The sequence below is a fragment of the Nycticebus coucang genome, chromosome 9 (assembly GCF_027406575.1).
Source record: "Nycticebus coucang isolate mNycCou1 chromosome 9, mNycCou1.pri, whole genome shotgun sequence".
In the NCBI taxonomy this organism is placed as follows: Eukaryota; Metazoa; Chordata; class Mammalia; order Primates; family Lorisidae; genus Nycticebus; species Nycticebus coucang.
This window is the reverse complement of record NC_069788.1, coordinates 45,005,154-45,021,013: the sequence shown is the minus strand read 5'-3', so window position 1 is coordinate 45,021,013 and position 15,860 is coordinate 45,005,154. Positions and strand designations below refer to the sequence as shown.

The 15,860-nt window shown below is 40.0% G+C and overlaps 1 protein-coding gene across 3 annotated transcripts in view; it reads right to left on the bottom strand.

Annotated features, from left to right (window-relative positions):
* The window catches only part of ILRUN (inflammation and lipid regulator with UBA-like and NBR1-like domains), a 131,658-nt gene that overhangs the window by 67,202 nt on the left and 48,596 nt on the right, over positions 1–15,860 (bottom strand). For 2 of the 3 annotated variants that reach the window (XM_053603251.1, XM_053603252.1), the window contains exons 2-3: positions 7,835–7,989; positions 1,384–1,581 (exon numbers count right to left, since the gene is read on the bottom strand). In XM_053603251.1, the coding sequence (XP_053459226.1) occupies positions 1,384–1,581; positions 7,835–7,989 (353 nt within the window). The remainder of the gene's footprint in view (positions 1–1,383; positions 1,582–7,834; positions 7,990–15,860) is intronic. The other variant, XM_053603253.1, reaches the window with a different exon arrangement.

Sequence of the window (15,860 nt, the reverse complement as noted above, 5' to 3'; positions counted from 1 at the left end):
GAGATGTTAAATCCAGAAACCTAGAAGACATCTATATGTTCTGTTCATAAGGGGTTAAAACTTGAGTTTGGGTCTCAGAAAGGAGGACACAGTCACAGATATGAATTTAAGCAGCACCATGTACAGGGTACTGGTAACAAGTAAAGCCACATGGGTGAATGAAGTCACTGAGCATGAACAAGGCAGAATCTTGGAATCTCAAGGCAAAGACAAAACTAGACAGAGATAAAGAAAAGAATATTCAAAAAAAGAAAAGAATATTCAAAGAGAAAGAGAAATAGGAGAAGTGTCATATTTAAGCCGGGTGTTGTGGCGGGCGCCTGTAGTCCCAGCTGCTCGGGAGGCTGAGGCAAGGGAATCACGTTAAGCCCAAAAGGTTGGAGGTTGCTGTGAGCTGTGTGACGCCACGGCACTCTACCGAGGGTGGTAAAGTGAGACTCTGTCTCTACAGAAAAAAAAAAAAAAAAAAAAAGTACACATTTCAAAAATTATTTGTAGTATGGTGCCAAATGATCATTAGAACGTTGGCTAGTATGAAGACTATAAAAAAAGGTACTGGATTTAGAAACTGAATTGTCACTGATAAACTTTCACTGGTGTGGATTTGGGTAAAGGATAGACTGAAATGAAGAATCAATGGAAGATGTGGAAGAAGAGACAGTGGGTAAAGATCACAGTTCAGTAAGTCTGGCAATAAAGGGAAGGAGTAAGATGTATTTAGTTTAAAAGGAGTATACACATTTTGTGCATGTATCTGTTTTATGTGATTGTGTCCAGCAACTTTGAGTAAATAACTGCCTTCAGTATTTTACAGCACCTATCAGATTATGTAATAAGAACAGCAGGCTCGGCACCCAAAGCACAGTGGTCACGGTGCCAGCCACATGCACCGAGGCTGGCAGGTTCGAGCCTGGCCCGGGCCAGCTAAACAACAATGACAACTGGAACAAGAAAATAGCCAGGCGTTGTGGTGGGCACCTGTAGTCCCAGCTACTTGGGAAGCTGAGGCAAGAGAATTGCTTAAGCCCAAGAGTTTGACATTGCTGTGAGCTGTGACGCCACAGCATTCTACTGAGGGCGATATAGTGAGACTCTGTCTCAAAAAAAACAAAACAACAACAACAAAACCCAGCAGCACTACTAAATCATAATTTAGAATGCAAAGTATAATAATCGCATACAGTCACTAAATTTTACTTAAATTCCTAGAATAAAAGGAAGAACACCGGGCTGAATCAATTAGTCATTAAATTAAATCATTTACCTGCATGAGGTGACTAAGAGAAGCCATGCCCTATTACACAATTCAATAGTCTCTGTCAGAGACACTGGTATGATGTTACCTTAATTCCTTCACCCTGGTCTGCACAAGGACATACTCACCTCCATAGTAGAGTCCTGTAGCAGTGCACATCCTCCACTGTCCCTGATACATTCCAGCTCTGCTGGGGCTGCACATCTGGACGCTGACATCTGCAATCTCTTGGGGCTCTAGCGATCTCACCATCACCATGTTCACATGTCCAAACTGGTCTCCCCCGACATATTTAAGACAAACCCCTGGAGGCCAGGCCTCTGCCCCTGAGTTCAAGCAAAACAAAAAAATGTTAGGCAATCAGTGGTCCTACGTCAGGTGCAGTTTATTATGAAACTATAGAATAGGCCTCTTGGTCTCATATAAAGATATAAACCTACCCATATATCCTTGAGTGACATAATGTCTCACTCTACTGATCAGAAGGAATCATCAGAATCAACGTTCTCTAACCAACAGTCTAAATGCTATGAGAATGCACAAACAGCAAAAGCAAGGCAGTCCCTCAAGAAGGTAAGTACTTCAGATGACCCTCAGGGAAGGCCACACATCACACTGAATCTGCAGAACCTAAGAATAACATCCATGAAGAGCCATGGAGATGAAGCATAGGCCCACATCTTTGGGCAACTGTTTCCTCTACCAAAAGGTAACATATATCCATTTTCACTTGACCTTTTTAAGCTGACATCCAAAGTAAAATATGTCTACTTTTTGCCAGATTTTCCATACAGACAAGAGGATTAAACAAATATATTGTCTATGATATTAATAATCTCATTTTCAAATTGTTTTTTGCCTGATGTATAACTTTTTTCCTGTGGCCTGTAACTATAAAATACTCAAGAGCTCAAGAGATTATGTGTAAATACAAAACGTAGGAGTCAAGTCATAGTTTAGATCTCAGGTCCAAACAGTGGCAGTGATAATATGAACAATGGGATGATCTCCCTCAATAACTGTGATCCCACAAGCAATGGCACCAGTCAGAAGGACTTAAGGAAAGGATGGGAATGGCAATACAAAGAATTGTTTTGGTAGAAAAGGAAGGGTCAATGGTCTTATTTACTACCCACTCCTGTGTACCTATTTTCATGTAAAGCAATTCAAAATAAGAAACCTAATGACTAGTTCTGACTAGTTAAGCTGTATAGGCAGCCATATAGTGACTAGATATGATCTACTCTGTGAAATGTCTAAACTCCTTTCTAATCATAGACAGAAACCTCTTATCAATTTTCTTTTGGAATATATACAATTATTATAAAAATTAATCACTCTGACAAGATGAACATGGCCAGACTCTTAGGACAGAGGATGATTATAATTTACTTCCTACTAATACTCTAGGATGCTTCATTTCCTTCCTCTCAAAATGCCAGACTGGTGTTGACACACCTGATGGCTCACTACTGGAAAGGAATGAGAGAGAGAAAAGCAACCAGAGTTCTATTGCTGAAATTTCAGCTCTATTATGAATGATGCTCTCTGACCCTTGGGTCTTCAGGGAGAGCACTGTGAAGTAGTAGTCACTATGTTTTGGCATATCCTCTTTTTTAAAAAAGCCTGCCAGGCAAAGGGCTCTCTTAAGTTAACCCTATAAAGGGTAACCATGGCTGGTGGAGAGGTTGTGGATGACATATTGGCAATACTCGCAAATTCTCTTTACATTTCTGAGGTCTGGCAAAAGCATATTTATCTTAGGTCAAGAAAACTATAGCTAATCCTTGGTAGTAATTAAAAAAAAAAAAAAAAAGAAAGACAATAGCTGACAATAGTAGAAGCACCTTAGAAACTGTCAGTCCCTTTAAAGATCAATATCCACTAGAAAAATTGAACTGCTGTTATAGGGCTGAATTCACAATCATTCTTTAAGACATACATACACAGATCTGTAACAAGATATTATCTGTTTATGTGAACAGTTTGTTTTTGAACTTATAAAAGAAAAATAAGGCAAACCAAGACTGGATGTGAAAAGGACTTAGCTGCCCAGGCAGAAAACTATAAGCAGACAAGACGGTTGGGTCTCTTAGTTGCTATATTCCAGAGAAACTGAATTAGTTGGTAAAACATTAAAATGGCTACATTAAATGATTTGGCTAGGTTCTTGCTCTTCTTGGTACCTACCATTGCTCAAAATGGTATTTAGAGAGCCTCCTAAAGAAAAAAGTGGATAACTGAATTATCCACCATCAACTCTAAAGTATTAATCTGCTTTAATGGGTGAAGAACCAATCATCTACCTTCTGAGAGTTATCAATTATATAAATAGGTCTTACAGTCCCAACTGTGGGTTAGGGATCAGGTAACTCTAAAAAGGTCAAACATACTGATGCTCAATAAAAAAGGAAGGAAAATACCAGTGAGCTACTTGACTAAGCATACATGAAATCTGGATTCAAGAAGTATAATCCAACAGGGCTTCAAATTAAGTCTTAGCTACAAACTGGCTCAACAGGGGATAGATCTATCTGGAAGAAAGAAACATGACCTTTTTGTCTTTCTTTTTTTTTTTTTTTTGAGGCAGAATCTCCTTCTGTTGCCCTAGATAGAGTGCTGTGGCATCACTGCTCATAGCAACCTCAAATTCCTGGGCTCAAGCAATCCTCTTGCCTCAGCCTCTCAAGTAGCTAGGACTACAGACACCTGCTGCAGGGCCCAGCTGTTTTTTTTTTATTAGTAGTAGAGACAGGGTCTCGCTCTTGCTCAGGCTGGTCTCCAACACTTGAGCTCAAGCAATCCACTTGTGTCTTGGTGGCAATTTAGAGATGGTAAAGAGCATTACAAAAATCAAAAGTCCAACAGTCCCAGAAAGCCTAGGACATACTAGCCATATGTGATTGAAAAATAGTTTGGAGACAGTAAGGACTATTCAAATAGCAGTGCAGAAGGCAAACGTCCATGAAGATCTCCATTTTAATCGTTGAGTGTGGAGACTGCATTTCAAATTAAGCTCTGTGAAAACAGAGACCTTCATCAGTCTTGTCATCATAATAAAATGTGTTAACTGAATGAAGCAGAATTATCTTCTTTATAATCATACTAAAGAGAAATGGAGAAAGTTAATTATTTTAAAGAGCTAAAAGAAAAAATGGTACAAATAGTTGTTCTTCCTCAAGTTCTTTTCCTAACACTTTCTATTCACTTCTATGTAGATCAAAAAATAAAAATGTCTCTGGATCAAAATGCCCAAGCCAATGTCTTATACGACAATCACAACTATTTTACCAAATGAGAGAAACTCTAGAGTTATCATAACATGCTCAGCTTAACAGCTGCTACAGCTGAACAATAGAGCATAGTATTCTAACAACTGAGAAGCTGTAAGTGTTGGTCAAAAGAATTCTGTCTACTTACATCTTTGGAAGGACAGTTTCAAATTTTCACTTTAACCTCCAAGGTTTCCTGCTCAGGTTTCTGAAGCTTCCAATACTTCTATGATGTCAAAAGTTTAGATCCTAGAATTTTGCATCTATGCTATTAAATGACTCAGTTCTGTGTTTCTCTGTCCGAATCTAAGGATTTAAAAAATATTAGGGGTTTAATTTTATACAGTATATAACATTTACCTTCTTTAGAGAAGCTACTGGGACAATATATGCAGTCCTTATCAATCTCATCTGCTTTATATTCAAATGCCTGGCACTCATAAAACATGACAGTAGAAAGTGCCATGAAAACTACTATTTATGTACCTTTTTCAGTGAGTACTTATCTCTTAGGGTAGGTTATGAATGAGAGTAAGAGAGCCAGAGGAGAAATAGCTAAGGCCTGCCCTACTTCTATGTTACTACTCTTATTTCCAGAAAGGATTCAAGCCAGATTAGGATGACAGCAAAGACCCTGCACACATGCATGTTCTCCCTCTCTCTCTCTCTCTAATATTAATAACATGTCTATTAGTTATGGGTGGCAAAATTTCTCCTTAACCAAATGGAAAACATTCAATTTATAACTTATAAAGCTACTTAACAACTGGTTGAACGATTTCCAGAAGAATAGAAAACCTACATGTGCAAAGCACCTGGAAGGATAAAAATGTCTTAACAACTGCTGGCCCAACTTTTCATGAGGTGTTCAAGCACCAGAATGCCCTTTTATAGGAAGAATGGCTATAGACTCAGAAGTTGTCTTCAACTTAAGTTACAAAGCATGTGCAGGAGGAAAAAGCAGTCAGCCCCACTATTAGAGATTTGTCTAAGTTAAGGTGAAAGGTAGGTCTATTAAAGGTTCTGATTCAACATACTTAACCATTATATACCAACCTCCCTCAAGTTCCCCACTAACCCAATGAACTATCTTGAGAGTGAGTAGATTTATCAAGAGGTGTTTTGAAATATAAAATGGTTATTCTCCAATAAAATGGTATTTAAAATACTTAAAAAAATAAAAAATAAATATAATACTTCAACAGTACTCAAACAATTCTGCATATTTAAAATCTCTAAAGAACTCTTGGAAATAGCTGGGGCATTGTGGCGGGTGCCTGTAGTCCCAGCTACTTAGGAGGCCGAGGCAAGAGAATCACTTAAGCCCAAGAGTTAGAGGTTGCTGTGAGCTGTGATGCCACAGCACTCTACCTAGGGCAACAGCTTGAGACTCTGTCTCAAAAAAAAACCCAAAAAACAATTCATGGAAAGCCAGACCATTTTCAGTGTTTTCACTATAAGGAAACAAGGTACTGGGTTCGTTCTTAAATAAATAAAGGTGAGAAAGAAATTAGTCAAAGTAAACAAAATCAGACTTTGAACAAGAATTTCAAGAAAAACAGAAAACATGGCTATTTTCTTGTTACTATGTGCCTCCCAAACTAACAACTGTACCACTGTTGTAACCAAATGAAAAAAGGGAGATAACGATAATTTTACAAAGCCACAGGTGTCCTGAGTTAGCTACAACACTGAACTTTCTTCCAAGGGAGAGTTACTTGTAAATATCTGCCAGAAAAACTGAGAATAACAATTAAATTTGGCACATTAATTCTTATATAAAAAGCTAGTTGGGTGGTGCCTGTGGCTCAGTGGGTAGGGCACTGGCGGGTTCAAACCCGGTCCTGGCCAAACTGCAAACAAAAAATAGCTAGGCGTTGTGGTGGGTGCCTGTAGTCCCAGCTACTCAGGAGGCTGAGGCAAGAGAATTGCCTAAGCCCAGGAGTTGGAGTTTACTGTGAGCTGTGACGCCACAGCACTCTACCAAGGGCAATAAAGTGAGACTCTGTATCTCAAAAAAAAAAAAAAAAACCTAGTTTAGCCAGTCTTTCCCCACCATAAAGTACTAAACCATAAAGAATTAAGAAGCAAATTGAGGAAATGAAAGGTCACTTTTATAGGTTTGAGTCCCAAGAGTTTTATATCATCTCACATCAAATTACCTTGGTAGATACGGTACCCCCATACCTATAGATTTTTAGCTAAATATTTTTTGGCCTAGTTTTCTATCAGAATTTCTCTGCAAGTGCTCATTAAGAAGGCAGTTAAAACACCCTTCACCAGTCAACACAAACTGTTGGATAGGACAAGAAATACTAAACCCGCTCAAAAAAAAAAAAGTCATTGGAAAAAGAATTTAAAGGTAATAATAACAATTCCTAGACATATATTCAGACAGTATTTTCAAAGAACTATGGTCAACTTTTTTCTAATTTGTCTTTAAAATAGCATTAATACATCAAAATAATCTTTTTTTATATTTTTAAAACAATTTATTTCCCCTTCTGAGCAAATTCCCACACTTCTTACCCTATTTTTTTTTTTTTTTTGTAGAGACAGAGTCTCACTTTACGGCCCTCGGTAGAGTGCCATGGCATCACACGGCTCACAGCAACCTCCAGCTCTTGGGCTTATGTGATTCTCTTGCCTCAGCCTCCCAAGCAGCTGGGACTACAGGCACCCACCACAACGCCCGGCTATTTTTTTGTTGTTGCAGTTCAGCCAGGGCTGGGTTTGAACCCACCACCCTCGGTATATGGGGCCAGCGCCCTACTCACTGAGCCACAGGCACCGCCCTTCTTACCCTATTTTAATATGTCAGATATCCTAATAAAATTTCAGAGAGTCATCCTCGTGGCTACAAAGAAATGAGCTTTCAAAAGAGCAGATGTTCATAGCTCTTTCCAACTGCCCTGTTCTATTCAAGGATATACTTCCTCTAGCCTGTTGGAAATGACTGGAAGATTAATTAGAGCAGAAATAAAATGATGAAGTAAAACTGCACAGGTGGACACAATACAAGCCTAGTTCCTAGTACCAAATGAATATTAGAGTGTGTTTAGTTGCCACTACGTCATAGGTGACTTAGAACCATGAGACCTAAATTCTTCTTTCTATTCTAAAGCAAGGGATATTTTACTAATGTTTTGTTATCATTCCAATACAAGAAAATGCTGCGTATCACACATAAGGAAAAGCTCAGAATTACACAATCATATACATAAGCTAAAATATTTCCTTCTTATTTCTTTTAACTAAGAAAAAGAAAACAGGGCACAGAGCATTGCCGATTATATTACACACTTACCAGAATTCTGGATCCGCCATGTTTTTATGAACTGAGTATCAGGAGGTATTGACTCCCCTTCTCCTATGGTGACATCTTCAACAAAGGACATAGAGGGTACACTGATGTTTGGGCTCTCAAAGTCATAATAGGCGCCAATTGCTGCTTGCAGGTTCCTATAAATAAAGATAAAAGACAAAAGACTTCAGTCCTATCCAGAAGACATTATCCTAATTCTCAAACAAAAAAGGAAAAGCCTGTTTTTTAGGGTTTGTCCCAATCTGAGGCTCCCGGTAAACACGTTTTTAAAGCCACTGATTCTGGCTGAGGAATAATAGAAAAACACAGGACAAAAAAACTTGTATATCACTTTCTTCTCAAGGCACCCCCACAGAAAGTAACAATCAATAGTACTAGTAGCAACAATATGGGGAAATCTATTATCTACAAAATAGCAAGAATGGGTAAAAAAGCAGTAGCTATTAAAAGAGAACTCCCCTGTAACTCTGACTGTGGAACTGAAGAAACCCCACTTTTAAAAATATTCTATTTTTTTTTTTTTTTTTGTAGAGACAGAGTCTCACTGTACCGCCCTCGGATAGAGTGCCGTGGCATCACACGGCTCACAGCAACCTCTAACTCTTGGGCTTACGCGATTCTCTTGCCTCAGCCTCCCGAGCAGCTGGGACTACAGGCGCCCGCCACAACGCCCGGCTATTTTTTTGTTGCAGTTTGGCCGGGGCTGGGTTTGAACCCGCCACCCTCGGCATATGGAGCCAGCGCCCTACTCACTGAGCCACAGGCGCCGCCCAATATTCTATTTTTTTGAAAAAGTAACACATGCCCCTGGTTCATAAAGTTTCATACAAAGAAAAATAGCCATCTTATCTCTTCTTCCCTCAACACACACAGAGGTAACTCTTCATATCACTTTCTTAAATTTCCTTCCAGAACTTTCTTAAACATATATAAAACAAACATGATATATAATTTCTCCTTTTTTAAATAATTGTACCATAATATAGACTGTACTTTGCTTTATTCTCTTAAAACTGCATCTTGAACACATTTCTGTCAGTATATAAATAATATCTGCATTGATTTTTATAGCTGCATCCACTTTAATAGCTGCATCATTATTTATTTAACTTGTCACCTTCTGACTTTGATTCCAATCATTAATTCTTCCCTAAATATGCTTAAGCGCATATCATTTTGTATATATACAAATGTATCCATGTGATAAATTCCTAAAGTGATACTGCAGGGTCAAAGGGTATATATTTGTGGTTTTAACAGATATACCAAACTTTCCTCAATAAAATACTCTCACCAAGGGCGGCACCTGTGGCTCAGTCGGTAGGGCGCCAGCCCCATATGCCGAGGGTGGCGGGTTCAAACCCAGCCCCGGCTGAACTGCAACCAAAAAATGGCTGGGCATTGTGGCGGGTGCCTGTAGTAGCTACTCGGGAGGCTGAGGCAAGAGAATTGCTTAAGCCCAGGAGTTGGAGGTTGCTGTGAGCTGTGTGATGCCATGGCACTCTACCGAGGGCCATAAAGTGAGACTCTGTCTCTACAAAAAAAAAAAATACTCTCACCAAGAATTTAAGATGAATGCCTATTTCTCCACTTGCTCATCAACGCTGTTTCTCCAAAATTTTGAATGTCTGACAATTTAATAGGCAAAAATATTTGTTATCAGTGAGGTCTTAAAGTGCTTTTCTCTTAATACTCATATAAGAGAGGTTGGGTGTCTTTGTAGTTTCTTTATTAGAAGCACAATTTTATAAAATACTGGTGTTCTTTTCAATACTCATAAACTCCCTTTTGTCAGAATAAACTTACAAGCACATAAACCAGAGCTCCCAATTGAACAGTATCATGTGAAAGCTTAGTTCATCAGTGCCAGAAACCAAAGGCCAAGGAGTTTAAGTAACCAATGTTCATTACATGGATCAAAGAAACTGCTGGAAATTATATTAAATGCTCCTCTTCCGGTCTTGCTCAAACCAATGACATCATTCCCAGTTTCTACAGTAGACAACAACCCAAACTGCATGTTTCTAAACATAACCTAACTATATGGCAATAAATTCAGTGAGCTGTTTTTAATTATGCATAAACATACCACAAAACAAGCTCTGACAATACACAGCTATTCAACAGACATGCTTGTTATTAACAGCAAATTCTTTTCTGCTAGGGGCCTGCCTGCTCCTCCAGGTGTTTGCAGCTGCCAGAAAGGAAGGATATATTTAGAGCAGCTACCTTAGGTCAAGCTTCCTGCAATGGTGTCCTGTCATATTAGCAGTGAGTAGAATTACAACAACACCAACTGCCTTTATATCGTGTGTGTGCTTGATAAAATTTACATCAAGCAGAGCTGGGCAAGGGGCCAACCTGCACCTGTTTGCTTGACTGTTCCACACAAAGGCTTGGAATTTAGTCTTCTCAGCAATTTCCCATCTACCTGACAGCAATCCGAAGCGAAGGATATGCAACTGGTAAAACTTGGAAGTTCAGCCCCTACCATTCTCAAACAGGCTTAGTAGTATGTCTGGAATCAGCCTTACACTTAGGGAGAAAGGATAAAATAAGAGAAAAATAAGCCTAGTTTGCAATTTTGTTCTTTTGGGAACATTTTGTAAAAGCTGTATAAGCATCATTTTGTTAAGATAATTTTTCTGCCATAGGTCTCCAGCAAGTAGCCTACTGAATTGTTTTCTGTTCACTTGGCTGTAAAATATGCTTGGGAGGGAAGAAACTATTTGTGCACTTGGGACAACTGCCAATTCTCATCCCCAGCCTGTGTCATATTTCAACCCTTGGCTCTGGCTATGTTATCAGGACAGATTTCAAGACCACTGCAGTAGGAATATTTAACAAGTAGAAAAGTCAAGCTAGCTACTCTAAGCAGGTTCATTCTCCCTCCTCCAATCTCCTTTCACACGTTTCCAACTCATCTCACAGTCAAAGCCAACAAAACTGCTTATTTGTACCTACAGTATACAGGTAATTCAGATTAAGAAAACATTTTTAAAGCCCAAACTGAAACTGAAAGCAGTGACTGGAAATCTGACAGGAAGCTGGAGTGGAGGATGACAAAGCAAATTCACTTCTCAAGTATAAAGCGCAAAGTGGACTCTAGCCCAAAGGTGCTCTAACTCATCAGGTAGGTACATAGCTTCAAGGGTACACAGCGAATCAGAGTTCAAACCATTTAGATTTACTGTCCTACTTGGCCAAGTCCAATTATAATATTGGTTATTTAAAAAAGAGAAAGCCCCCACATAAAATAAAAGCAATAACCGAATGTTTTAAGGGAGTTCTATCATTAGGAGCCTATAATTATTCTATGCCCAGTCAAATACCAAGTCCAAAAAGTGGCACTATAATAGAAGGGGACAGCTAAAGCATCATGGCCTCCACAAAGGAACCATCCCTCATTGCCCCTACATTCCCTATGTTTCCTCTCAGGTACAGTCCTACATGGCTGGGTACAATGGTTGTGGTCTGTAATCCTGGCACTTTGGGAAGAGGCCAGAAGATCAAGACCAGCCGGGTAAACATAGTGAGACCTGCTTCTACAAAAATAAAAAAAAATTAGCTGGGTGTGGTGGTACGTGCCTAATAGTCCCAACCACATACAATGCTGAGGTAGGAGGTCTGCTCAAGCCCAAAAGTAAAAGGTTACAGTGAACTATGATTGTGGCACTATACTCCAGTATGGATAAAAGAACAAGATTCTGTCTCTGAAGAAATGAAATACCAGGGTTGGGCTCAGACCTATAATCCTAGCAGTGTGGTAGGCCGAAGTGGGTGGATTGCTTGAGCTCATGAGTTCGAGATCAGCCACAGCAAAAAACAAGACCCTATCTCTACTAAAAATAGAAAAAACTGAGGCAAGAATATCACTTGAGTCCAAGAGTTGGAGGTTGCTGTGAGCTGTGGTTTAATGGGTGACCATGAGATCTGCTGACTGTATTTGACTGGCTCTGCCCTGCAGAAGAGGGTATATATGCTCTGTTCTCTTTCTCTCCATATCCTCAGGGCTGAGAATAGTGACTCACATATAGAAGGTATGCAATAAATATTTGTTGAATGGAAAACTGGCAACCAAAATACAGTATTTTTCTTTTCTCTCTTTGTGGTTTTCCTCTCACCATTTTATACTAAGACTATAGGGTAAGAGGCTGGGAAAGGCAAAACAATTTTTAAAAAATGTACCATTTGGCCCAAAGACTACAGGATTATGAAAATATATATCTGGACTACGTATACCAAGGAAAGCATAGCTTATCACCCAAAGATCTTCAACCACTGCCAGAGTACCCATGACTAATACTATAGATGGACCTGATTAGGAGTCATTTCTCATTGGGGAGGAGGATGAGAACATTTGCAGCTGTTACTTGCTTAGAAAATGCCCATTTCCACACACAGGACTCCTTAGTAAAAAGTGAGGTTATTCTAGAGTTGACATGGAAGTGAGGGTACCCAGGAATCTGAAACTGGAACTGAGAAAGAGTTTCTCTCATAGTATTTGGTCTATAAACTACACATTTGGGAGCTTTAGACAGTTATACATCTCTTAAGCAGAGATAATAGGATAGTAAATATGAAATGTCCAATTTCCATGGCTCAGCGCCTGTAGCACAGTGGTTAACTAGCGCCAGCCACCAAGAATGGCAGATTTAAACCCAGCCCAGGCCAGCTAAACAACACGGACAACTGCAACAAAAAATAGCCAGGTGTTATGGCAGATGCCTGTAGCCCCAGTTAGTTGGGGGGCTGAGGCAAGAGAATCGCCTAAGCCAAAGAGTTGAAGGTTGCTGTGAGCTGTGATGCCATAGCATTCTACCAAGGATTACGTAGTGAGACTCTGTCTCCAAAAAAAAAAAAAAGTCCTATTTCCTTAGGTACTAAGTTTCATGGTTGATACTTCTGACATTTCACTTTGACACTTGTTTTGTTTTTATTGTGAAGGTACATCCTCATTCTTTCAAGCACTCATTTCAGCTTGTGATTATCTTTCACAATTTCTTTTTTTTTCTTTTTTTGAGAAAGAGTCTCACTTTATCGTCCTTGGTAGAGTGCCATAGCATCACAGCTCACAGCAACCTCAAATTCTTGGTCTCAAGTAATCCTCTTGGCTTAGTTTTTCATTTTTAGTAGAGACAGGGTCTCACTCTTGCTCAGGCTGGTCTTGAACTCCTGAGCTCAAGGGATCCACCGACCTTGGCCTCCCAGAGTACTAGGAGTACAGGCATGAGCCACTGCGCCCAGCCTCTTTCACAATTTTTTAGAACAATTTTTGTGAAAGTTTAAGTCAAAACTTTATGTTAGGGCAGTGCCTATGGCTCAAAGGAGTAGGGCACCGGCCCCATATGCCAGAGGTGGCAGATGCAAACCCAGCCCCCGCCAAAAACCTCAAAACAAACTAACAAACAACAAACTTCATGTTATTTTCAAGTATTAGTTCTATTGTGGAACCAAAGCAGTGCAGACAGCTCGAAATATCAACAAAGTAGGAGGGATATGGCTAATAAACACATTAACAGTTTGAGAAGTTCTGTTCTGGTGATTTTGATTTTAAATATGAGTCACATGGGCAACCTGAGACCACGGTGGATAAAGATGAGCTGAAACCGGGCGGCGCCTGTGGCTCAGTCGGTAAGGCGCCGGCCCCATACACCAAGGGTGGCGGGTTCAAACCCGGCCCCGGCTGAACTGCAACCAAAAAATAGCTGGGCGTTGTGGCAGGCGCCTGTAGTCCCAGCTACTCGGGAGGCTGAGGCAAGAGAATCGCTTGAGCCCAGGAGTTGGAGGTTGCTGTGAGCTGTGTGATGCCATGGCACTCTACAGAGGGCCATACAGTGAGACTCTGTCTCTGCAAAAAAAAAAAAAAAAAGATGAGCTGAAACCTGTAGTGAAAGTGAATCCACCTCAATCTATGCGGGAATAAGCAGCAAGGTTTGATGTTATTGTTCCAACAATGTGGGACCATTTGAAACAAATTGGCAAGGTAAAGAAGCTGGAAAGATAAGTGTCACATGAATTGGATGAGCGTCAGAAGAGACATTGTCTAGAACAACGATTTTCAATCCGTGTGCCAAGAGAGAATCTTGGGTGTGCTGTGAAAAATTTTAAAGACCGTTAGTTAAACTTTTTCAAAAGAAGTTCAAAGCACAATAAGTATATTATCTTTTTCACTTTTTTTTTTTTTGTAGAGACAGAGTCTCACTTGACTGCCCTCGGTAGAGTGCCATAGCATCACACGGCTCACAGCAACCTCCAGCTCTTGTGCTTATGTGATTCTCTTGCCTCAGCCTTCCGAGCAGCTAGGACTACAGGCGCCCGCCACAATGCCCGGCTATTTTTTGGTTGCAGTTTGGCCGGGGCTGAGTTTGAACCCACCACCCTAGGTATATGGGGCCGGCGCCCTACTCACTGAGCCACAGGCACCACCCTACTTTTTTTTTTATCAACATAATTTAAGTGTGCCACAAAGTTTAACTCTAGGTTCAAGTGTGCTATGAAATAACAAAGGTTAAAAAACACTGTTCTAGAAGATTGCCTTCCTTTGCTGCCATGACATAAAGGTGAGCCATTTCTACACTGTATTGTTACATGTGATAAAAAATGGATTCTTTTTCTAAAAAAAAAGGATTCTTTTTGATAATCGCCAAGCATTCAGCAAAATGGCTGGATAAAGATGAAGTGCTGAAACACAATCTAAAATTGAATAATCACCAAAAAGAGATCATGATGTCTGCTTGGTGTTCCAGTGCTGGTATTATTCACTGCAGCTTCATGAACCCTGGTCAATGGAACACAGTGCATGCCTACTGCAACCAAATGGACAACATGATGAGGATGCTTGATAGTAAAGAGCCAAACTGGTCAATAGAGACGGGTTAATCCTCTTGCAAAACATTGCTGTCACACAAACAATGCTGCTCAAACTACAGAAGCTGGAATTAGAAACTCTCTGTCGGGCGGCGCCTGTGGCTCAGTCGGTAAGGCGCCGGCCCCATATACCAAGGGTGACGGGTTCAAACTGCAACCAAAAAATAGCCGGGTGTTGTGGCGGGCGCCTGTAGTCCCAGCTACTCGGGAGACTGAGGCAAGAGAATCGCTTAAGCCCAGGAGTTGGAGGTTGCTGTGAGCTGTGTGAGGCCACGGCACTCTACCGAGGGCCATAAAGTGAGACTCTGTCTCCACAAAAAAAAAAAAGAAAGAAACTCTCTGTCATCTACCACATCTTACACCAGCTGACTACCACTTCTTCCAAGCTTTGGACCACTTCTTGCAGGAAAAATGTTCAATTCACAACAGGCCACAGAAAACGCTTTTGCAATTTCATTGCCACTTGCTCTAAGACTTTTTGACTCACATAAATGAGCTACCATTAAGATGGCAAAACTGTGTCAACAGGTGCAGACTTCAATTGTACTCCTTCTTGAGATATAACAAACTAAACTTAACTTTTGATTTGAAATCAGACATTTCAGATTTAATGACCTAATAGACCACTGCAAATACCTATAAAAAACAGATATAGAAACTTAAAGGAATTTTTCAGTCCTTGATTGTAGTTGTTCCTAAAACCAAACACCTTTTTCTTGGATTCTGCGTAATATAGGAACATCCTTAAATATCTGCCTTCTTGGCATTATCTAGTCTGTTGTAAATTTGTTACTTATAACATAATAGATCCAAATTAATTCAAAACCGTACAGTATTCAAGGAACAAAGTCTGAATGCCTGATGCAAAGACTATGAAAAGAGACAAAAGAGGAGCTGGAATGGCAAATTAAAACTTGCACAGATCCAGCAATTCCACTTCTGGATATATATCTAAAAGAACTGAAAGGGCTGAAGGATGGTGGCTCATGCCTATAATCCTACCACTCTGGGAGGCTGAGGCAGGTGGATCTCTTGAGCTCAGGAGTTCAAGACCAGCCTGAGTAAGAGGAAGAGCCCATCTCTACTAAAAAAGAAAGAAAAAGGAAAAAAAAAATGAGCCAAATGTTCTGGCAGGCGC